The 23,580-nt window shown below is 30.8% G+C and overlaps 1 protein-coding gene across 2 annotated transcripts in view; it reads left to right on the top strand.

Annotated features, from left to right (window-relative positions):
* The first annotated feature begins 4,860 nt into the window (after positions 1-4,860).
* LOC115884053 (fibrillin-2-like) overlaps positions 4,861-23,580 on the top strand; it is a 108,009-nt gene continuing 89,289 nt past the window's right edge. For both annotated transcript variants that reach the window (XM_030902512.1, XM_030902506.1), the window contains exon 1: positions 4,861-5,015. In XM_030902512.1, coding sequence (XP_030758372.1) covers positions 4,961-5,015 — 55 coding nt within the window. In that variant the 5' untranslated portion in view covers positions 4,861-4,960. The remainder of the gene's footprint in view (positions 5,016-23,580) is intronic.

Below are 23,580 nucleotides of genomic sequence, written 5' to 3'. Positions count from 1 at the left end.
ATAAAACTCACCGATTGGAAATTAAAAATAAAATGTAAAGCATTACATGTGAGGAAAAAACATTTTTAGATTAAGAATCTAGTGATAATAACGATAATAATAATCATCTAGATAATAACGTATTGCAGTAGAGTAATGTCAAATAAAATAATATTAGGAACATCTTAAAAAGTAACAGCGGCCGACTAGATTTTTTCCTAAAAAATTACAGCAGCCCACTAGATTCTTTATAAGAAAATGTTATTTGTCCTGACATGTAATGCTTTACATTTTATTTTTTAATTTCAAATCGGTGAGTTTTATCAAAAAATAGAAGAGATAAAAAAGTTTCTAAACAAACTAAACTATCCAAATTAATTTTTTTGCATGTGTTTGATAAGATTTTTCTTTAAATTTCGTTAACAAGAATGATAGGGGTAGTTTATTTCAACCCCTTCCACTCATTTTAAAAAAGTGAAAAAATTACCAGAAAGAGTGTTTTCATAACAGTAATGCTTCCATAAAATTTTATTAGTCTATCTCTTTTCGTTTTCAAGATAAAAAATAAAAACATTATTTTTCCGCCATCTTTGTACCGCGATATCTCCCTAATGGTTGACTTTTGACCCAACGTTTATGAAGCAAACTACCCTTTATTTTGAACAAGGAATCACCCCCTAAAGTTTTTCGCATTTGTTTTGAAACACCCTGTATATACAGTTAATCGAGGGGTTGTTTTTTTACCTTAACTTTAAAACACCCTGTGCAATAAGTTCCTATGTAAATTTTCATAAAATATAATTTTACGGCCAGAACCATGTGTCCTGAGCATTTGTTTTTTGAATCTTGTCAATACATGATTTGGTTAATTTTTAAGAGCGAAATGAACTTGCCACCAACAATTTTCAATTTGTTCAAATATAATTTCTTTTTGAAGGTATTTTTCAATATGACAAGGCGGTTTTGGTGATTATTGTGAACTATAATAATAATAAACAACGCTTTATTGTACAAAAAGCCAAAATAGCTTCATCGACAAAGCATTTACAAAACAAACAAAAGCACAAAAACAAATATACAAATAATAAAAAATGTCATACAATTAAAAAAAATTACGTCATTAAAATTACAAATATGTATACATGGATATCCATATACATGGACATTGTAGAACACAGGCGTATCAAGAAAATTTTACAAAAGGAAAATTGTAAATGGATAAAATCATGTAAGAGTTATAAAATATTAAATATTAAATAGGTACTAGACCTTTAACCAGTGTGTGAGATGATCAAAATTTTAAAATTTAAAATTGTTCATAATTAAACATCAACAAAAAAGTTGTTTACCGCATATAGGGTTCTCTCCAGTAAGTATGATTTGAGAGCTTTGCGAAATGCGGGAAAGAATGAAAGTGACTTGATATTCAAAAGCAAATGATTGTACATTTTTTTGGCATTGTACAGTATTGAGCCCTTAACTAGTTCTGAGCTCGGGGTTGGAAAACCGAACCAAACCAAACCAAACTATATACTACTATAACTGCCCACTATGTTTGGCATTTGGGAAATGCTTAGCAAGAGGTTTAGAGGTCCCGAAGCGGTACCAACTTCATTAAATGAACTTCGCTTGGTTCTTAGAGAAGAATGGGAAAGCATAACGCAATATGATATATGCAGCCTCAATGACAGTATGAACGGATGTGCACAGGCAGTTATAAAAGCCAAGGGAGGCAATACAAAGTATTAGGATATTTTTTACAATTTTTTTCTATTTGTATACTTGAGTATTACAGATGTTTTCTTTAATATCGTTAGTTCTGTTATCGTTTTGAATGTTTATTAAAACCAGAACTGTATCGTTAGTATATAACGTTTTTTTTTTAAATGTAGTATAGAATATGCAATGCAGCGCAATATGGCGTTACGACAATAGTCACCAAAGCCATCTCGCCATCTTAAAAAATTACATAAAAAAGTAATGATAATTGCAAAATTTGAAAACTGATCGTGATCAATTCATTTCGCTCTTAAAAATTAGCTAAAGCATGTATTGACATAAATCAAAACACAAAATGCTCAGGAGTCATGGTTCTGATCGTAAAATTATATTTTAAGAAAACTTACACACGAAATTATTGCACAGGGTGTTTTAAAGGTAGGGTAAAAAACAACCCCTCGATTAACCCTGTATACAATGCCAAATACTAAAGTTTATAAAAAACTTAGTTTACGAATTTAAGTTGATATAATTATATACAGTTCGCTAAAAATTCATGAAAATAGGGCTCAAAATAACAAAAATATAACACTTTAAAATTGACTAAAAATTTCTCCATTGCGTTTTTTTTGCATCTCAGTAATTTAAATATAATAAATTATCGTAGATATTAAACAATATTATCAAATAATTTTGTTATAGTGTTAAATCTGGTTTGTTTTCACTTCTTTAATTACTGTTAACGCATTATAAAAACTTATTTAGTTATATTTTATGGAAAGGATAAAACATCTATTATACAGGGTCCGGCAATAGTTCGTCGGGCATCTGTAGACTGTAGCTCCTAATCAAAAAACTTATTATCATTAAGCAATATTGTTTAAGTGCAAACCTAAAGTATGTATTATTAGGATGTATTTCAGGAAAATAACTTAACCTCTACAGGGTTTGAGTCGCCTTTGAAATTGTGAGTGGATCAGGATGATTTATTTTAAATGGAACACCCTGTATATTATTACATTTTTGGCTTCCTTTCTGATCACTGTACATAATCTTAAGATATTTTTAAATAAGTTTTGATATTCAGAGATATTAATAAGTAAATTAAAAAAAATATTTTTTCACACCTTTTTAAAAAAATTGTTAAAAATACAAGAACTGTCCTGAAATTAGAATTATATTAGGTGTTTACATCAGATGGTCTGTACTTACTTTGCTATAAATATCGTAAGCTTAAATCATACAGGGTGTTCAAAATTCTACGCCAGACTTTCTTAAATTTATAAAATAATTTTTCTTCGTTATTTTAAATGGAACACCCTGTCTATTATTTTTTAGTAAATGGAGAATTAAAAAATGAACATTTTTTGTGTTTCAAGTAGAGAGAGTATTTCAAATATTTCAGCGGCTTGCATATACTCGCGGTATTATTTCATATGGATCTTGCAACGGTAAAATACGAGAGAAAAATCATTGGGCGGCTTTGATAAAAGTTTACTATGGAAAATGCTATAAGAAATATAAAACCGCGAATATCTGCAAAACCGTTAAAAATTTTGAAATGCTCTAAATACAAAAAATTGTTTACATTTTTAATTCTCTATTTACTAAAAAATAATATACAGGGTGTTTCATTTAAAAAAACGATGAAAATTTATTTTATATTTTAGAAAGTTTGGCGTGGAATTTTGAACATCCTGTATGATTTAAGATTACGATATTTATAGCAAAGTAAGTACAGACCATCTAATGTAAATACATAATATAGTTTTAATTGCAGGACAGTTCTGGTATATTTAATAATTTTTTTAAGAAAAGTTAATTTTTTTTATATATTTATTAATATCTCTGAAACTATCGAAATATATTTATTCATGTCTTAGGATTATATGTAAAGTGATCTGAAAGGGAGCCAAAAATGCCATAATATACAGGGTGTTCCATTTAAAAAAAAATATTCCGATCCACTCACACTTTTTTGAACCACCCTGTTAAATAAATATTTTCAAAAATAAAAGTTAAAATATTTTCCTCAAATACATCCTAGTACATACTTTAGGTTAGCACTTAAACAAAATTTCCAAGTTTTTTATTGTAGGAGCTACAGATGCCCGACGCACTATTCCCGGACAGTATATGAGTTATAACTCAACAAAGGGGGATACAATTGATATATGTATAAGGCCAGGGTGATTAACTCCTCCCCTCACTTAAAATCTACATCTACAACTACATGGTGGAGGTACTTAACAGGGTGCAAAGTTTCTCCTTTTATGTTACTCTGCCGCGCTTGAGTAAATCTATAGATATACAGTGCTTTTATTTCAACTGTGAGCATAGGCGTTAACCATTATAATTTGTAAATGAGTACCATAACCAATCTTTCATCATCGTTGGATTACTTATTGATAGGCAATATAGTTTTTTCAACAAAAAAATAATAGGCGTGAAATAAAATTTAAGGTATTTTTTTGGATTCAAAATTTGGATGTTTTGCAATTTTTTAAGCAAAAACTATTTTTAGTTAAATAAAATAAATTATTTTAAAGGAAACAAAATATTATTTTTTGTAACTTTTCTTTGCAACTTGCGTATTGTTTGTTGCACACATAGACATAAAATAAAATTTTAGTCATTCAAATCCATGCATTGATTGTTCCACTTTAAAAATGAGCATTGCCATAGCATTGCAGTATATTAATCCCTATGTTCACAGTTAAAATAAAAGCACGGTATACCACAGTCTATACTACTACGAGTACTACTCTAAACTACTATAAAGAAAATTGTTATTATTTTGAAATAAAAATGATCGTTGTATTCCATCTTTAGAATAATTCAGTTATTTAAATAATAAAGCCACTAAATCAGTCGGTTTCTCAAGGGTTACTTTTCACACTTGTTTATTATGGATTTTTCGAAGACTAGCAAAGAATATTATAGTTATCACAAGTAATAGAATTATCTTTGAGGCTAGTCAACCAGACGAAAAGTTGTGTTATTCCCTGCATTAGAAAAATAGATTGTAGATCGCTTTTATTTTGTTTCTCGCTGTAGTAAGCGCCACCGACCTCTTTCTGTTTTGGATTCTCCTCTTATTAAAATTAGCGGCCCACGGAACGCTTTCGTATTCTTATATAAAATCAGATACGTTTGATCTCTCGTGGCGCGCTTTTTGTAGTCAGATCGCGGCAGCCACGGCTCCAAACGGCAAGTGCAGAGAATTTTAACGTGCTTCTGAAGAACGAAAAGCTCCTCCAAGATGCGATTGCTCGTCATTCAGGCGGTTTTAATCATTGCCGGGATTTTTCTTATCTGTAAGTAGTTGAACGGATATTTTAAATAAAGTACCGTAAATAAATATAATAATATACAGTATGTCCCCGGATTGTCTTTATAAGAGGAAAAAAACTTTTTTATTATTGACATTTTGAGGAAAATGCATTCTTCATAAACATTTTTGCTTGTTCTAAAATGGTTAACCTAATGGTACTTCTTTAACATTTTAAAATAGAAGAAAATATGAAGTTAATTAAACTTCTATCAATAATAATCTATCAATGAATGAAAACGGAATTTTATTACCATAGAAACGCGTTTTAATTCTTTAGGATTTTAGAAAAAATTCAATTATGTTTTGATGCTTTTTTTAATTTCCTTTAAAACGGTATGGAAATTTCGTTATGGAAAGTATAAATGGGATTAACCATTTTAGAAGAAGCAGCAATGTTTATGAAGAATTCATTTTTTAAATGTCAATAATAAAAAAACTTTTCCTCTTGTAAAGACAATCCGTAGACATACTGTATATCCAGGTGTTCAAAAAAGATGTTCACTCCAAACGTTTTTACAAAATACACTGGGTGATTCAGATACATATAGTTATTACAGTTAAGGGTTGGAACCTTTTGGATGTTATAACAGCAAAATAAAATACTAATTCACCACAATACTCCAAAACACTTATTTTTAACATTGAAATAAGTTTCAGTGTTTTAGTGTTTGGGGTTAGGTTGTAGGTGTATTGTGGTGAATTAGTGTTTTATTTTACTGCATATATTTATTCAAAGCCTTTAAATTTTTAAGTGAATTGGTGTATATTTTTACTACTCATATAATAATATACAGTATGTCCCCGGATTGTCTTTATAAGAGGAAAAAAACTTTTTTATTATTGACATTTTGAGGAAAATGCATTCTTCATAAACATTTTTGCTTGTTCTAAAATGGTTAACCTAATGGTACTTCTTTAACATTTTAAAATAGAAGAAAATATGAAGTTAATTAAACTTCTATCAATAATAATCTATCAATGAATGAAAACGGAATTTTATTACCATAGAAACGCGTTTTAATTCTTTAGGATTTTAGAAAAAAATTCAATTATGTTTTGATGCTTTTTTTTTAATTTCCTTTAAAACGGTATGGAAATTTCGTTATGGAAAGTATAAATGGGATTAACCATTTTAGAAGAAGCAGCAATGTTTATGAAGAATTCATTTTTTTAAATGTCAATAATAAAAAAAACTTTTCCTCTTGTAAAGACAATCCGTAGACATACTGTATATCCAGGTGTTCAAAAAAGATGTTCACTCCAAACGTTTTTACAAAATACACTGGGTGATTCAGATACATATAGTTATTACAGTTAAGGGTTGGAACCTTTTGGATGTTATAACAGCAAAATAAAATACTAATTCACCACAATACTCCAAAACACTTATTTTTAACATTGAAATAAGTTTCAGTGTTTTAGTGTTTGGGGTTAGGTTGTAGGTGTATTGTGGTGAATTAGTGTTTTATTTTACTGCATATATTTATTCAAAGCCTTTAAATTTTTAAGTGAATTGGTGTATATTTTTACTACTCAGTAAATTTGCAATAATATACCAATTCAAAAATGGCCACAATTTTTAAAATAATTATTTTATTATTTTTCTACACATTTAGAGCATCCTCAAAATTAATCGTAAAATCGGACATGAATACTTTTTTACATAAAGTATTTTATAAAATCATCCATTTCAAAATCATTTAATTATACTAATATATTAAAATTTCTTGGAATGCACATGAAATTACATTATATAATATCGCTATTTCAAAGGGAACACCCTGTATTTTATATTATCATAAATCAACGGCTATGCCATAAATCGATATTTTTAGAGCAGCTTTCTTTTTTGAAAAATAATACGTAATTTGTTTTTTGTTTTTTTTACTAGAGGTGTTGTTCTTCTTAAATATGTCATACCTATCTGCAACAAAAATTGAGCATTAGTTGTATAGACACTCATTGGATATTTGCCTAGATATTGACACCATTTTATCGCAAATTAACCTAGATGTTTAGAGTTCTGCATAGATTTGCTATACTTTTATGTTTCTTGGTTAAGTTAGAAAAATATGTTTGGTTAATTTTACAAAATATCATTGGATTGTCAACCTTTCATAGCATCTTTCTGCTACTATGGAACACTTCTGATGGGTGAAATACCGTATGATCGAAAAAAAAACTGCGTCAAAGAGGTCAATTACTAAAAATTTACATAAAACTTAAAACTAATAATAAAAAATTAACACTAATAATAGAGAAATTAAAAAAGTATACAACGTTTCCAGATACACAAATCTATTTCCAAAAATGTATTCTTTCTCAAATTTTAAACTACACAATTTAAAAATTATTTTTATTCAATATAAAAATAAATTTTGGAGTTACGATTTTTAAAAATTTTTAACCCCCTCCCATACCCCCTTACCAACCCAACAACCCCACCAAAAACTAATGGCCAGATTCTCGGGTGCCATAGTATTTTTGTGCCAAATTTGGTTAAAATCGGTTTAGCGGTTTTTGAGTTATCGTGTTACAGACAGATGGACAGACAGACCGACACCATGAAAATATTTTGTATTTAGGTCATTTATGACCCAAATAACTCATTTGTTGAATTGTTTGTCATTGAGTGAAATTAAAAAAACTTTTTTTTGCCGATCTTAATAGCCTACCATACCTGTTGTATGGTTAAGTTAGGTTAGGCTAAAAATATATATATCCACAGAGACTTACATTACTCTTATAGAATTTTAAATTAACTAGTAATTTAACTCATTTTTTAGTCCATCTTAACTGGATGTTTGGATTTCTAGGAAGAAGAAGTAATTAAGATTAAGTAGTAATTAAGATTGGCAGTTTTATATACTAGGTGCGTCTCAAAAGTGGCTCACCCCTATAACTTTTATATTTTTTTAGATAGAAAAACGAGATTTGGTATGTTAGTATATGACATAAATTAGAATTGATTGCCGTTTTCAATTGGTTACTCCCTGTTTCACCATAAATGGCTACAACTTTTGATTTTTAAATAACACCCTCGATATTTTTTTTACTTCATTTGATAGAAAATGACACTCTGAATAGAATGACAAGATGCCCATAGCGTATTTTTAATCATATCTCATTTTTTTCAAATGAAACGAGGGTAGCTCATTCATTTTTTTACGAATAATTTGGTACCACGCACTTGGTATTTCTGTTGTAGTCAAACTGTAGCGTCGTTATGAACCCCATGTTACAATTTCAAATAAACCATATGTGAAAATGTCAAAAGTTGACATATGTCATTCTATTCAGAGTGTCATTTTCAATCAAATAAAGTAAAAAAATATGGAAGGTGCCATTTAAAAATCAAAAGCACTCAAAAGTTGTAGCTATTTCCGGTGAAACAGGAAGAGACCAAAAATAATTAAATATGTCAATCAATTCTAATTTATGTCATATACTATATAATATATTTCCAAAAATGTATTGTTTCAATACCAAATCTCGTTTTTCTATCGAAAAAAAATAACTAAGTTATAGGGGTGAGCCACTTTTGAGACGCACCCGGTATTGCAAATTGAGTTAAATATTCTATCATAATAACATACATAGGTATTATCCTAAATTAAACGTATTACTCTGTGCCATTATTATAAATATTATTTTAAATCAAACTTTTCAATTATGACAAAACATATTTTAAGACAAGTTTAAAACAATCCACATATCGAACTTTAAAAAGTAGATTCTCGTTTATAGAATGATTTAGGAAGATTCAAGTATTGATAAAACTAATTCCGTTTCTTTAAAAATTGGTTAAATATCTGTTGCAAATTAGTAGTAAAACAACAATTTCGTAAAATAAGAAAAACCCGGTCAATTTAGTTAAAAATAATATTTAAAAAAATGTCAATGCTATGTTGTTTAATAAATTCGAGATTTGTGGTTTTATTTTGTGCAAAGCTCGGTTAAACAGTTTTTGTGAAAATTAATTATTACTATAAGAAAATAGGTTTTAGTAGTATAATTTAGTCACCAGAATATTTATCCAAATTTTTCTTCAGAAAATTCAGACCACATACAGGGTCCCATTACATACTGAGCGTGCATTAGAATTTTCTAGAGAACTAGAATATCTAGATCGGAGACTTTTTGCACATCATAGTTTCACAACACAGAGTGTGTGAATATATTTTTCTCCACAGAGATCTATCGATTAAATATATTTTCAATATGGTGGTACTTCCGGAAATACCGGAAGTTGACAACAACTTTCTTATTTTAAATGGGATGCTCACATTTTTTATTACATACTTAAATTCTCTGTAAAATTCTATGAATATTGATGTTAAACATTCTATACATAACATTAACCGTTAAACCAAAACCAATAAAAACAAATATTTAAAATTTTTGGACGAAAAAAACTACCTGTGAAAAAAATGTGTATAGCCTAAAAGTCAAATTTAGTGATTACCTCAGCCACTGTGACATAAAGAGAAGACATGCGGCTATCCAATTCAAAAATTAAATTGTGCAAATGTCATAAAATAATGGCGGTAGCTGTCATGGAATTAAGCGATTAAAAAATTATCATAATTTTTTTTTTCAAATGGAAACCTACTTTTTTATTTCACTAATGAAAAGGTTTTTAAATTCGTTACTTTTTAACTAGACATGTTCCTATACCTAAAATACATTTTTTGTTGTAGTAAAAAGATGTTGTAGTTCTCTAAAAACAACTTGTATAGCTACCAGTTTTTTCTTACTTGTCAGCATCAGGTATTTCGTCTTTAGATAATAAAATCTATTTCCAATTAGCATGTAACTCAGATTTAAAAGGGAATAAAAGTAAAATTGAATAGTAAAAGTTGCATTAGTATTACGGGGTATATTAAAAGATAAATATTTTATACAGCTGCTTTTTTACAGTTTAGGGCATAGATAAAAGAAAATAATCTACTATTAAGATAGATATGAAACTTAATAGTAAAATTTTGGGTCAAAGCGCCCTTCCGTGTTTTTAGTGGAGACTACGTTTAACCCAGCGCCTTCGCCTTTTCTGCTGTAAATGTTTTTTATGTTTATATTTGAATTCAAAGGATTTATTTTTAAAGTTACGCTGATATATTAGTATATCAGAGTAACTTTAATAAAACATAAGAATATATATATATATATATATTTTACAATTAATTTTTTTTATTTATTTTACAGAGTTTCATGTAAATGATCTAAGTCCACTGGCTGTATAATGAATAGACCGAGATTTATAGATTTTAAAGCGAACGAAAAAAAGTCAGACAACGAATACATACCATATATTTTTCTTTTATCTAAGATACATACCTTATCGTCTTTTGGAAACATGTACAGGGACATCATTTTAAGTGTCTCACTCGATTTATAATTTTCCTGTTTGGTATTTAAAGATAGTAGAAAGATTTCCTAATGTAATTTTTTGCGAGGATGCCGATTTTCTACATTAAAATTTTTTACAACGTCAATTTTGACAGATACGACGCCATCTTGATTTTTTTTAAATAGATAGAAAATTAAAAAACAAACCAGTATTTGCAAACGCAGGCCTAAATTCAATAAAAATCAAAAATTTTTCCTGCGAAAATCAGGCTTTTTCACTGAAAAGGTATTTTTTGATTTATCAGCAGTCATTGTCAAGTTGACAATATACAGGGGTGTTTTCGAATTAGTCTAAAAAAATTATGGTGTGATTCCTCATGTGTTCTTAAAACAATTTTATATAACCATTGGGTCTAAAGTACTTCCTTTCTGATCTACAGGGTGTTAAAAATTAAATAAAATCGATTTTTGCTTAACATAAATGGTACACCACTGCTTTTTAAAGAAAATATATTTTTTTCTTGACTGGCCATTCTTTTCAACAAAATTGATCTTTTGAGTTTTTCTTTCATCAAACGGTTGTCGAGAAAAAATAAATATACTTATTAAGAGCCCGCCTTAATTCGTTTTCTAACGATTTTATATTTTTTAGATTAATTAGGAAACACCCTGTATATGCATATCACAGGCAACCAAATAAACTAGTAACCTCTAAAAATTATTTTTCCTACCACTAGCGACATACCGTGTTTTTAGTGTGTACTAAATTATTTTATCAAAATTTCACCATATAAGTTTCCAGGCAATGGTTTAGGGATAGTTTTGAACACATGGACTTTATTTCTACATGGACTTTGTTTCAAAATTATTTATATGTACTGGATGTTAGAATCTAGAGGGCCATAGGTGTGTTAAAACCATTAATTTTTAATCAAGGCGCCTTGTAAAAATACATTTAATAGTCATTGAATATTTTTTGTGGCATTTCCTGTCCAGTTAAAAGATGCCCCAATCGAATTTTTAATCATATCAGTGACGGATACAGCGCTCATGCCCCCCCCCCCCACTAAAATCTGAAAATTGGGTTAAATAATAGCTTTTTGGATTAAAAATGGGGCCCTAAAAAGCATATTCTACATTACTTTTATTTCGACTCCCCCTAAAATAAATTCCGGTATTCACCCCTGATCATAATTCATTTTTTTTTTCAAATGGAAGGAGGGTATCTCATTTGTATATTTGAAAAGGCATTTTTAGCGAAAAATTTGGTAACTACATATGTACCTGGTATTTCAAAAATTGAGCACAGCCATTATACTGTAGATTCAAAATACAATTTTTTAAGCGAAAATATGAAAAGTTGACATGTAATATGTTTTAGAATGTCACTTTTTATTCAAGCATCATCATATTCATCATTTTCAACTTATTCAACTATTTCCAATTATGGTGTAGCCTCCTTCACATATTTAGATACTTACCCTCTTTGTAGTTGGGCCCATAATTCTCTATAGTTGGCTATGTGGGCTCAAGTCATCCCTGCTAATTTCCTAATATTCATGGTCCCATCTAAGGCTCATAATTCCTTGTGGGTACCATGCTGTAATTTTTGTGGTACATCTGTTGTCCGTCCTTCTTGCCAGGTGTCCTGCCCATTACTTGAGGGATTTTATTCTGTAGATGATATCTATTTCCTGGCTCTTTTGTCGTATCCACTCTATTCTTTTACGATTTTTCTTGGTTATTTCCAGCATATTTCGTTCCATTGAACGTTGTGCGACCTGCAGTTTCCTTATAATATCCGTTTTAAGTGCCCAGGTTTCGTATGCATAGATCATGACTGGTAGTAAACATTGGGCAAATGTTTTCTTTTTTAGATAAAGTGGCATTCTAGATTTGAATATGACCGAGTTTCTTCCACAAGTACTCCTTGCTAACTGAATTCTTCTATTGATTTCTGATAGTAAAAATACCGAGCTGTGTATTAGTTGTCCCAAATATATACCGGTGGTCCGAACTGTATTCCGGAAACTTCGGCAGCATATTCTGCAGATAAAAATAAGTAAAAAAGTTTGTATAAATGTATGTCCTAAAATACTTCGTTTCGGAGATACAGGGTGTAGAAGTTTCATTTTTATTTCGATTTTTTCCAAATAATTTCTGAAGTCAATATTTGGATGAAAATTGGTGTCTGAGAGTTTTTTGACAAGAAAAATTTAATTTTGATGTCAATATGACTCCTATTTGTAGGAGGCCTCACCTAAATGTGTTTTAACTGTTTTGAAAAGTAATAACTTTTCGTCCCTACCTGTATAAAACTACTGAGTGAAAAATATATATTTGCGTGATTTTTTCCCTAAAAAATGTCTCTTGGTAAAAATCGCTACGAGCAACCGTTCTCAAGATATTTAGAATGGAAATAGTCAATACATGTCATTATATTGGCAAAAAAAACACGTTGCGTTGAGTAGATAGTTATTTGACTGAAATAATAAATTTGGGAAATTTTTACTTTTTTAAATTAATCATAAATTTTTCTTCGAAAAAATGATGATAAAACAGACTTTTGACACAAAAACATTTCAAATTTATGATTTCAGTTTAATAACTATTTAGTCAACATGTTTAATTTATGTCAATGATGACAGGTACTGATAATTTCGATTTCAAATATCTCGAGAACCATTCCTTGTAGCGATTTTTACCAAGAGACATGTTTTACGTAAAAACTTTCTTAAATGTATATATTTTTAGTCAGTAGTTTCATACAGGTACGGACGGAAAGTTATTACTTTTCAAACCAGTTAAAAAATAAGTAGATGGCGCCCTCTACAAGTAGGAGTCATATTGACATCAAAATCAAATTTCTCATGTCAAAAAACTCCCAGACACCAATTTTCATCCGAATATTGACGTTACTTCAGAAATTATTTGGAAAAAATTGAAATAAAACTAAAAATTCTACACCCTGTATCTCCGAAACTAAGCATTTTAGGATATACATTTATACGAACTTTTTTACTTATTTTTATATGCAGAAGATGCTGCCGAAGTTTCCGGAATACAGTTCGGACCACCCTGTATATTCTTCTACTATTTCGAATGTTGTGTTATTTATTAGATTGTCTTTTCTGTTTAGTAGTTCGTGCTACATTACTTTAATTATTGTTAAATTTATTTTGAGACCTACTTTATTGCTGACTGTATTTAGTTCGTTAATTTGTGTTTTGTGGTCAGGACTATTGGCAATTTCTATCAAATAAAGTAAAAAAATACCAAGGGTACCATTAAAAAATCAAAAATTGTAGTCATTTCCGGTGAAACAGGAAGTTAGTAGTAGTAGTAGTTAGTAGTAGTAGTGGCAATATTTAAATAAAGTAATAGATTTAAATTAAATTTTCGCTCAAAGGTATTGTGACTATACGAAAAAAAAAATAACTTAGATTAATAAATAATTAATTATAAATTTCTTTCTGGGAGGGGTAATTACCCCCATTACCCCTCCCCGTATATGCGCCCCTGATTGGAACTAGAAAATTGATAAGAGGATACACATATTGAAATATTTTTAAGGGGCTTAAAATAGTCTGATTATTTGGAACTGAGATGTATTAAATAATAGTTTTACATAAAACGGTTTTAATTGTTAAAACGTCAAAACTTTCTCTAGAATAAAAAAATCGTCGTTGATAAAGATATTGCAGCACTTTTGGAGTACGATGCTAATCGTATTTATAAGTTAATCGACTGTAAAAACCAAAATTTATTATAAGACGATTAATTCTTTTATTTAAAACGCTAAAATATACGCAGGTATTGAAATTCTTGTAAAAAATGTAATTTGCTCTGTCGCCTTCTGTAACTTTACATATTACCTTTGTATTGGTATTTATGTAAGAAATCTATTTTTTGGTTATTAGTGCAATTTTTAACAGTTATGCACAGTAATTGCTGTATTAACCGCCAATTAACTATCATATTCCTATACATACAACTATCATTTTCCAGTTTCATCAGTAAAAAAGACCGTTTTCATGACAAATATTCAAACTTTATAAGTATCTTAAACGGCATTTTCCAGGGCCTGGCTTTTTATGTCGTTTGTTGAATTTACTGTATCTGTAAGGAAAAAGAAGTACCACCAGTAGTATTCTCTACCATAATGGAAAGTACCCTTTCAGTGCTTATTGCGGAATTTTACACTATCACCATTTTTGGTGATAAGTAGTGTAAAATCAAGTAAGACCCGGTTTGGCACCGGAATGTGTGTAAGAGTACTAAGTTTTAAGAAAAACAGTTTACCAATTTTTTTTAAAAATAAAAAAATATATTATTCTTATTTACACAGGGTTTTAACTTCCTCGGGAAGCATTTTAAGGCATATAATATGTTCATAGGAACTTTTTATCTTATTTTTAACTGTAGAATCAACCACCGAAGTTAGATACACTATTTTGACATTTGACACCCTGTATGGGTTCATTTTAAAATACCGAAGATTTGTGTATCTAATGCCGGGTCCAGACCAACCAGACGAAACAACGACAAGACAGAAACATTCATGTTTTACGACAAAATTGCGACAAATCCAATACATTTTTATCTCATTTTTGTTTTGTTTCAAAATTCGGAGACTTTTCATTGTCTCGAGTCGGTAAAGATCAAAGTGTCTATGCTTTGTTCGTATATTTTACAAGTTTTCGGCGCAGTGTGGATGGCGTGTGCTGCCAACAGTAGAATTAATGTAGAATGAGTAAGAGGGGGGGTTAATCACTGCGACCTTAGAGATCTATTGTGCCCCCTTCCTTGAGTCATCACAAAGTCTATAACCCATCATACCCCTGTTGTACGACAGGGTATTTCCCATCCTCCTCTGACAACAGCACTTCCACCGAGGGCACACACTCTTCCACGGTTGGAGTTTGCCCTCCGTGCCGCCCTTCACAGTCGAGGAGCTTGCCTCCAGCTGAGGAACCCGTGAGGTGGAGGCTGGAGGATCTGTCTCCACTTTCTCCACCTCTTTAACTTGGTCCCTCCCATGTCTCTCCTTAGACCTGATACCGGTGTTGTTCCGTATCTATAATAGAGGATATGTCCCTCTTTCTCTATTGCCTCCTTGGATTTGAGGTCAATTCTTATTGTGAGGACCTGACAATGACCCTCCTCTCTCGAGTTGATGACTCGCCAACTCGATGTCCATACATTGAAATTCTGACCCTGGATAAGGCTCAGCAGGTAGGTGGTGTCTTTCCCCTTGCTCCTCGGCAGAAAGACCGAGATGGCCACCCCTTTAGGGATGTTTTCTCCCTTCACTGCAACCAGTTCCGGCCCTTGCCAATTTTTAAGCTTAAGTGCGATTTCCACCAAACAATTCGCCAATTCTTGAGATAAACAATCTATAAGGATCATGCCCACCCGAAAGCGTATCCCCGCAAAACGCAGCTGACCCCCATTTTGTAGATCGTTGTGTTTCGATCCGATCGCCACTACTTCGTCCAGTATAGCCTTTTAAAGACGTTTGCTGGTCGGTGGTCAGAGCAACCTCTGGGAAATCCTTTTGCAACACCGTTATTTTCACTTGTCCAGCAATAGCGGCAAAGCTGGTTATACATCCCTGCTTGCCTCCCGGTGTTCGACGGCTTTCCATCCTGGCTTTTTTCTCTCCCTGCCGAAGAAGAGGTGAGAGGTTCTCGCTCCCACTCTTGCCCTTTGATGGAGATGAGTCAGATTGTTTTTTGGTTTCTTTACTCTACCATAGTAAGATTTAGGTTTTTGGTGAGGTTGTCTCCTCTCTGCGGTTAAACCAAGACCACCCCACACCCTTTACCCGTGAGACATGACCACATTCAGTAGAGGGTGCCTGGTATAACGAATAGAGGTAGCCCTGTCCGGCATCGTTATATGTCTTGGTGCAATTCCCTAGCCACGACATTACAGCCAGGGACAAGACGATGAGTGAGATGCTTGGTAGACTAAGCCAAGCGCTAGGGGGATTCCCCCCAGCACCTGACCAGGAGCTTCCCCACCAACGACAAGGTCTTGTATCTCCTAGAGGAAGCTGCCAACAGTAGGAGACCAATGAAATCACACATGGTTAATAAAACTCATTCATTGTTGTACTTTTGTCCTTGCGGTGTGGACAACTTGTCACAAGTTTTCCTTGTCAGAATTCCCCATTTTTTGTCTCAAGTTTGTCTTGTTTTTGTCTCAAAATCGTGTTTACTTTTTGTCGCCTTGGTCTGGACCTGGCATAATATTGTATGGGAACAAATTCTGTGTTTTATATTTTTACCTTTACGTATGATATCCATTTTATCCGGTTACTTTAAACAGATCAAGTATAAAAATTTACTTTTCTTAGTCTATACCGGGTGCGTCTCAAAAGTGGCTCACCTCTGCTATAACTTTTTTACTTTTTCAGATAAAAATACGAGATTTGGTATGTTAGTATATGAAAATTAGGACTGATTGACATATTCAATTGTTTTCGGTCACTTTCGGTTTCACCGGAAATGACTACAACTTTCGTTTTTTAAATGGCACCCTCGGTATTTTTTTACTTTATTCGATAGAAAATGACACTCTAAATAGAATGACATATCATATATGTCAACTTTTGACATTTTTGCAGGTGGTTTATTCGAGAGTTTATTTGAAATTGTAACATGCGGTACATAACGACAATTTGACTCGAAATACCAAGTGTGTGGTATCAAATTATTCGTAAAAAATGCTTTTTCGAAATAAGCTAATAAGCCACACTCGTTCCATTTAAAAAAATTGAGATATGATTAAAAATACGATTTGGACATCTTTTAACCGGCCAGGACAAGACACTACATACATTAGACGATCAAATCTATTTTTTCAATGCCCCTTGATTAAAAATTAGTGTTTTTAACACAGCCATGGCACTCTAGATTGAAATTTAAAATACAATTATTTGTTTTTGAGTTGTATTAAATTCAATTGAATCAAAAGTTGACATATGATATGTCATTCGATTCAGAGTGTCACTTTCTATCGAATAAAGTATAAAAATACCGAGGGTGCCATTTAAAAATCAAAAGTTGTAGTCATTTCCGGTGAAACAGGAAGTGACCGAAAACAATTAAATACGTCAATCAATCCTAATTTGTGTCATATACTAACATACCAAATCTGTTTTTTTATCTCGAAAAATAAAAAAAATTATAGGGGTGAGCTACTTTTGAGACGCACCCGGTATTCGAAATTTCAACTTTCAATATACTGAATTCATGGGTTTAACAATATGCTTCTTTTAAATTATGATTTTGCCAGTTTTGTACATGTTTTATTTCTTATCTCCAAAACAGTTAAAGTTGAGAAATATATATAGGAGCTTATAATACAAACATTATAAGAAATAGAAGCAGTTTCCAAATCTGTAATAATATACCGGGTGTTCCATGTGAAAACAAAAACAAAGGAAGTTCTAGTTTTCAACGCTGTGACGCTAAAAGTAATTTTGATCGATAGAGCAGGTGTTTTTATGTAAAAATTCAAATTATTAATAACATCCTATTACCGATAATCAACAATTGACCGCGAATCACCTTGTATAACTCAATATTGTTTTCAAATACAAATGTTTCAAATCTTTAAGGCTAATGTTTATACAAGATGTTAATCGTTAAAGTACTAATTCAACTGATGTTAAAAGTCGTGTTTTATAAATTGGCATTCGACATGACTGGGGACATCATCAAACTTTGTAATTAATGGATAATGGGTTTTCTACACGATGAAGAATATAAAACATCGGCAAGATCATTTCTAAATCTAAAATTAGGATCTTTAAAGTTTTGACGCGGCCCGAACTAGTCTGGTCTGCGGATTAATGTCATGCGACCTATTTTCGTTTCTTACTTTTCCCGAAAAAAATACGTTTGTTTTTTTCAAGTTCAAAAATAACAATGAAAACTAAAGTAAGCAGCTAGAGTTCATGTATAGACTTTTTATTATGTTAATTTCACCAATGGATTTCTAATAAATAATAAATATTAATTTATAGAGTAATTTCGGGTAATATAAATGTAGATATAGAATACCATTTATAATTTATATTTTTCTCTATAAATTCAATAATATTGGTTTGATTTGGTATTCTCAAATTTTGGAAATAGATAGCCAGTAGTATTGTTTAAAAGGGCCTCCTGTAAGAATTAGATATCTAGAAAGATTATGAAGTTAAAAAAGAATATAGAGAAATGTGAATTTTTTGTAGTCAAAAAAAGTGGCGGGTAATATATGGGACAGGATAAATAATTATACAAAATGAACGGTAAACAAAATTTACTACTACTAGTTGTTTTATGTACAAAAATCGACAAAATAAAAACACTAAATCACCACAATACACCAAAACACTTTTACTTTTACACTGGACGCGCGTTTCGCTAACCATGTTAGCATCATCAGCAGATGATTATAAACTGTTTATTAACCAAACCAAACCAAATCATCTGCTGATGATGCTAACATGGTTAGCGAAACGCGCGTCCAGTGTAAAAGTAAAAGTGTTTTGGTGTATTGTGGTGATTTAGTGTTTTTATTTTGCTGTGTAACACCAAAGGTTCCAACCCTCAACTGTAATCTACAAAAATCGCAAAAAATATTTCCGTCTCGGCATTTGTGCAAGCTTAGACAGAGAACAACTTAGACAATAGAAGTTAATTAATTTTTACACTAAATAGATTTTGACTCGCTTGGCTCATTTTGTCACGCTTGGTCAGTACCAACAGAGTGCCTATATTAATGCTCAAATTGTAGATAATAGTTTAGTTTTAATCATCTGCTGATGATGCTGAAATGGTTTGCGAAACGTGCGTCCATTGTTAAAAGTAATGTGTTTTGGTGTATTCTGGTGAATTATTTTTTTTTACTTTGCTGTTGTAAAACCAAACGTTCCAAACCCCAACTATAAGCTTTAAAAATAGTTCTATTAAAAATATTTTATAAACTATTTGCCCTTCAATGATTATGGTCGGGCGATATGAATTACTCACATGTCGTGTAATATGAAATATTCCATATTACCCGCCAATACGTGTTTCAGAAACAACGGAATATTATTAAACATTAACCAGAAGGTATTAACTAAATACATAGTAAACAAATACAATATACTTTGTTTAGCCTTACCTGACCAAAGAAACAACTCTTTCTATCAAAATTACTACACAATTAAAATTTAACCAACACCTGTAAAAAACTTTGGTAACCGTCAATTTGTAATTTTCAGTTTTATGAACGACTGAGATATTGGCGGTCGAGTTTTTCCAATCACGTGATCTATAATTCATGTACTAATAGTATTTTAACTATTAAAATATTGATGGCGCATATTGTTTTCGAAATATAAGTATTCCATATTACCCGGTCTATTCCATGTTACCCGAAATTACTCTACATTATACAGTTTCACATGTTGGTCCATTTGTTTTGAAATATATTAAAAATGATATAATAAAACGTAATATGTTCTTCTGTTGCTCAGGTACCTGTTAAATTTGACATTTAAAGTAATAAATGGGTTTATTGGTCAAATTTTGAAAAAGTTTACTGAAACATTGTTTTTTATTTGAAGTTTACTTAAGTATCTGGAGGCACGGCAATGCAACCGCCAAGTCGACCACAGCCTCCAGTTTGACACCCCCCCTGTAACTTAATTGTGAATAAAAGAAGAATATTAATGTTTACTAATTATGAGCTCATACTATCGGGTGCGTCTCAAAAGTGGCTCACCCCTATAATTTATTTTTCAGACGAAAAAATGATAGTTGGTCTATTAGTATATGACATAAATTAGGATTAATTGACATATTCAATTGTTTTGGTTACTTCCTGTTTCACCGGAAATGACTACAACTTTTGATTTTTAATTGGCACCCTCAGTATATTTCTCCTGTATTCGATAGAAAATGACACTCTGAATAGAATGACATATCATATGTCAACTTTTGACATTTTCGCATATGGTTTATTTGAAATTGTTGTGGTTCATAACGACAATTTGACTCGAAACACCAAATTAATAGTAAAAAGATACTTTTCCAAATATGCTAATGAGCCACCCTAGTTCCATTTGAAAAAAAGAGAGATAGGATTAAAAATACGATTTGGGCATATTTTAACCGACAAGGCCAAGACACGAAAAACATTAGACGATCAAATCTATTTTTCCAATGCTCCTTGTTTAAAAATTAGTGTTTTTAACACAGCCGTGGCACTCTAGACTGAAATTTAAAATACGATTTCATTTTGAACGAAAATGTCAAAAGTTGACATGTGATATGTCATTCTACTCAGAGTGCTATTATATCGAATAAAGTAAAAATATACCGAAGGTGCCATTTAAAAATCAAAATTTGTCATTTCCGGTGTAACAGGTAGTGACCGAAAACAATCGAATACGCCAATCAATTCTATTTTATGTCATATATAACTAAAACTCGCTTTTTATCTGAAAAAATAAAAAAGTTATAGGGGGTGAGCCACTTTTCAAACGCACCTAGTATAGTTCATGTATACAGGGTTGTTCACCACATACGACACGGAGTATTGTAGCTAAACGATGAGATTTTTACAAATTGTAAGTTTGGGGTTCGTTGAAGGACTATTAGAGCTACAATTTAAAAATATTTTTACAAGATACAGAGTGTCCCAAATAAATAAAAAATATCAAAGTTGTATTTTTTTAAATGGAACACCCTGTATATTATTACATTTTTAGTTTCTACAATTAAAATAAAGGTAAATTTGATTAAGTTTATCACACTTAAACCTTACCGTTTTTATAATATTTTCAATTTTGTGAAATGGCAGTAAAAATTTTAAAGCTTCATTTCTCCAAGAGTGTCAAAGTTTTTAATAGTAAATATTTACTAAGTATATTTATTGATCAGTTATTGTGTTGCAATAATAAAAATAATACTACCTTATACAGAGTGTCTAAAAATTTATTTTAAATAATTACTAGATTTAAACGGCAATAACTTTTTTAATTTAAATAGAATGCCCTGTATATTTATTTTAGGAGAATCAGATGCACAATTAAATTGTCTGTCAAATTGTATTATACCATTTTCTACCTATCCCTTCAAGTTTTCGTAGAAAATGCATTTTCTTATAATTTAGACCTCATTTATCAATATATCCATGGAATATTGACATTTTAGATTGTTTTTAAAGCAACAAATGTACAAAATGTACAGACTAGTAATATTATCGTTTTTAGCAAAACATAATATTACTAGCCCATTTGTATGCAAAAAGAAAACTATTTAAATCTTTATAAAAGAGTATACCATTAATTAAATATAACACCATTATTTGCGCCCATATACTAATTAATTACATACTTAATTGTGTTCGTTATTAAATTATTATAAATAAATGTGGATTTGAGTCAGAAATCAATATAATAATAAGTTATCAAATTAAAGTCTCTGTAGTTATAAATAAGCATTTATTAAAAAATGAAATATCATTTTTAAGGTGTTACTTTTTATCACACTGTCTAATGCCCATACAAAATTCAGTTTTTTAGTATTTGGAGCAATTATTATTAATCAAAGCAAACAGTCAGTTAATGTTGTTTGAATACTGGAATCATATTAACTGATCCTCTTTAACAAATATTTAAACAGTTTTTTTTTATTTTTTAATGAAATAAACGAATTATATCGACAATATTAATATTTGTACTCTTTAAAAATTTGTACATCTTTAAAAATAATCTGAAATGTCAATAGTCCATGGGTATATTGATAAATAAGTTCTAAATTACAAGAAAATGCATTTTCTACGGAAACTTAAAGAGATAGGTAAAAAATGGTATAATATAATTTGATAGACAATTAAATTGTGCATCTGATTCTCGTAAAATATACAGGGTATTCCATTTAAATTAAACAAGTTATTGCCGTTTGAAGCTAATAATTATTTAAAATAAATTTTTAGACACTCTGTATAAGGTAGTATTATTTTTATTATTGCAACATAATACCTGATCAGTAAATAAACTTCAGTAAATATTTAGTATTAAAAACTTTGATACCCTTGGAGAAATGAAGCCTTAAAATTTTTACTGCAATTTCACAAAATTGAAAATATTTCAAAAACGGTAAGGTTTAAGTATAATAAACCTTAATCAAATTTACCTTTATTTTAATCGTAGAAACTAAAAATGTAATAATATACAGGGTGTTCCATTTAAAAAAATACAACTTTAATATTTTTTACTTATTTGGGACACTCTGTATCTTATAAAATTAATTTTAAATTGTACCTCTAGATAGTCCTTCATCGAACCCAAAACTTACAATTTGTAAAAATCTCATCGTTTAGCTACAATACTCCGTGTCGTATGTGGTGAACAACCCTGTATAGACATGTTTGTTGTGTTAATTTCATTAATGGACAATAAACTTTTATTTAACATGAATTTATACAGGTTGGTCCGAATTGTATTCGGGAAACTTCGGCAGCATATTCTGCAGATCAAAATAAATAAATAAGTTCGTATAAATGCCCTACTTCGTTTTAGATATACAGGGTATAGAAATTTCAGTTTTATTTCGATTTTTTCCAAATAATTTCTGAGCTAATGCCGATATTTGGATGAAAATTGGTGTCTGGGTGTTTTTTGTCATGAGAACATACATAAAAGAAACAAGTTTAGATGGGAAAGTGCCCATAAGGACAATGTAAATTCTATTTGACGCCATTCTTATAACGGTAGAATGTTTAGGAGGGGAGCTAACCGCGACCTTGTAGATCTATTGTTCCCCTTTCTTGAGTCATAACGAGTTATAACTCATCATACAGTCTCAGGGCTTTAACAAAAACTAGTATCTGAGACGGCTCCACAGAGGTCAGCTCTCCATCCTCGACATCAGCCGTACCAAAGATCATGGCACGAATGATCGTCGTCTCTGGTGTTTCCCCATTTTCCCCACAGAATCTGCATTCGCCGTTGTTTCTCAGCTTCAGCCTACTGAGGTGTTCGTTGAGGAGACAGTGTCCTGTTAGAAACCCCGTGACAATCCGAAGACTGTTTTTACTTAAGTCAAGGAAAACCTTTGATTTTTCTCGGTCGTAAGTTCTGAGGAACTTTTACGAGTGTCTGAGACCGTTGGAGGACACCCATTCCAAGTTACAGATGGACTCTTCCA

The sequence above is a fragment of the Sitophilus oryzae genome, unplaced genomic scaffold (assembly GCF_002938485.1).
Source record: "Sitophilus oryzae breed Bouriz unplaced genomic scaffold, Soryzae_2.0 scaffold_111_pilon_pilon, whole genome shotgun sequence".
In the NCBI taxonomy this organism is placed as follows: domain Eukaryota; kingdom Metazoa; phylum Arthropoda; class Insecta; order Coleoptera; family Curculionidae; genus Sitophilus; species Sitophilus oryzae.
This window is presented reverse-complemented; position numbering and strand designations above follow the sequence as displayed.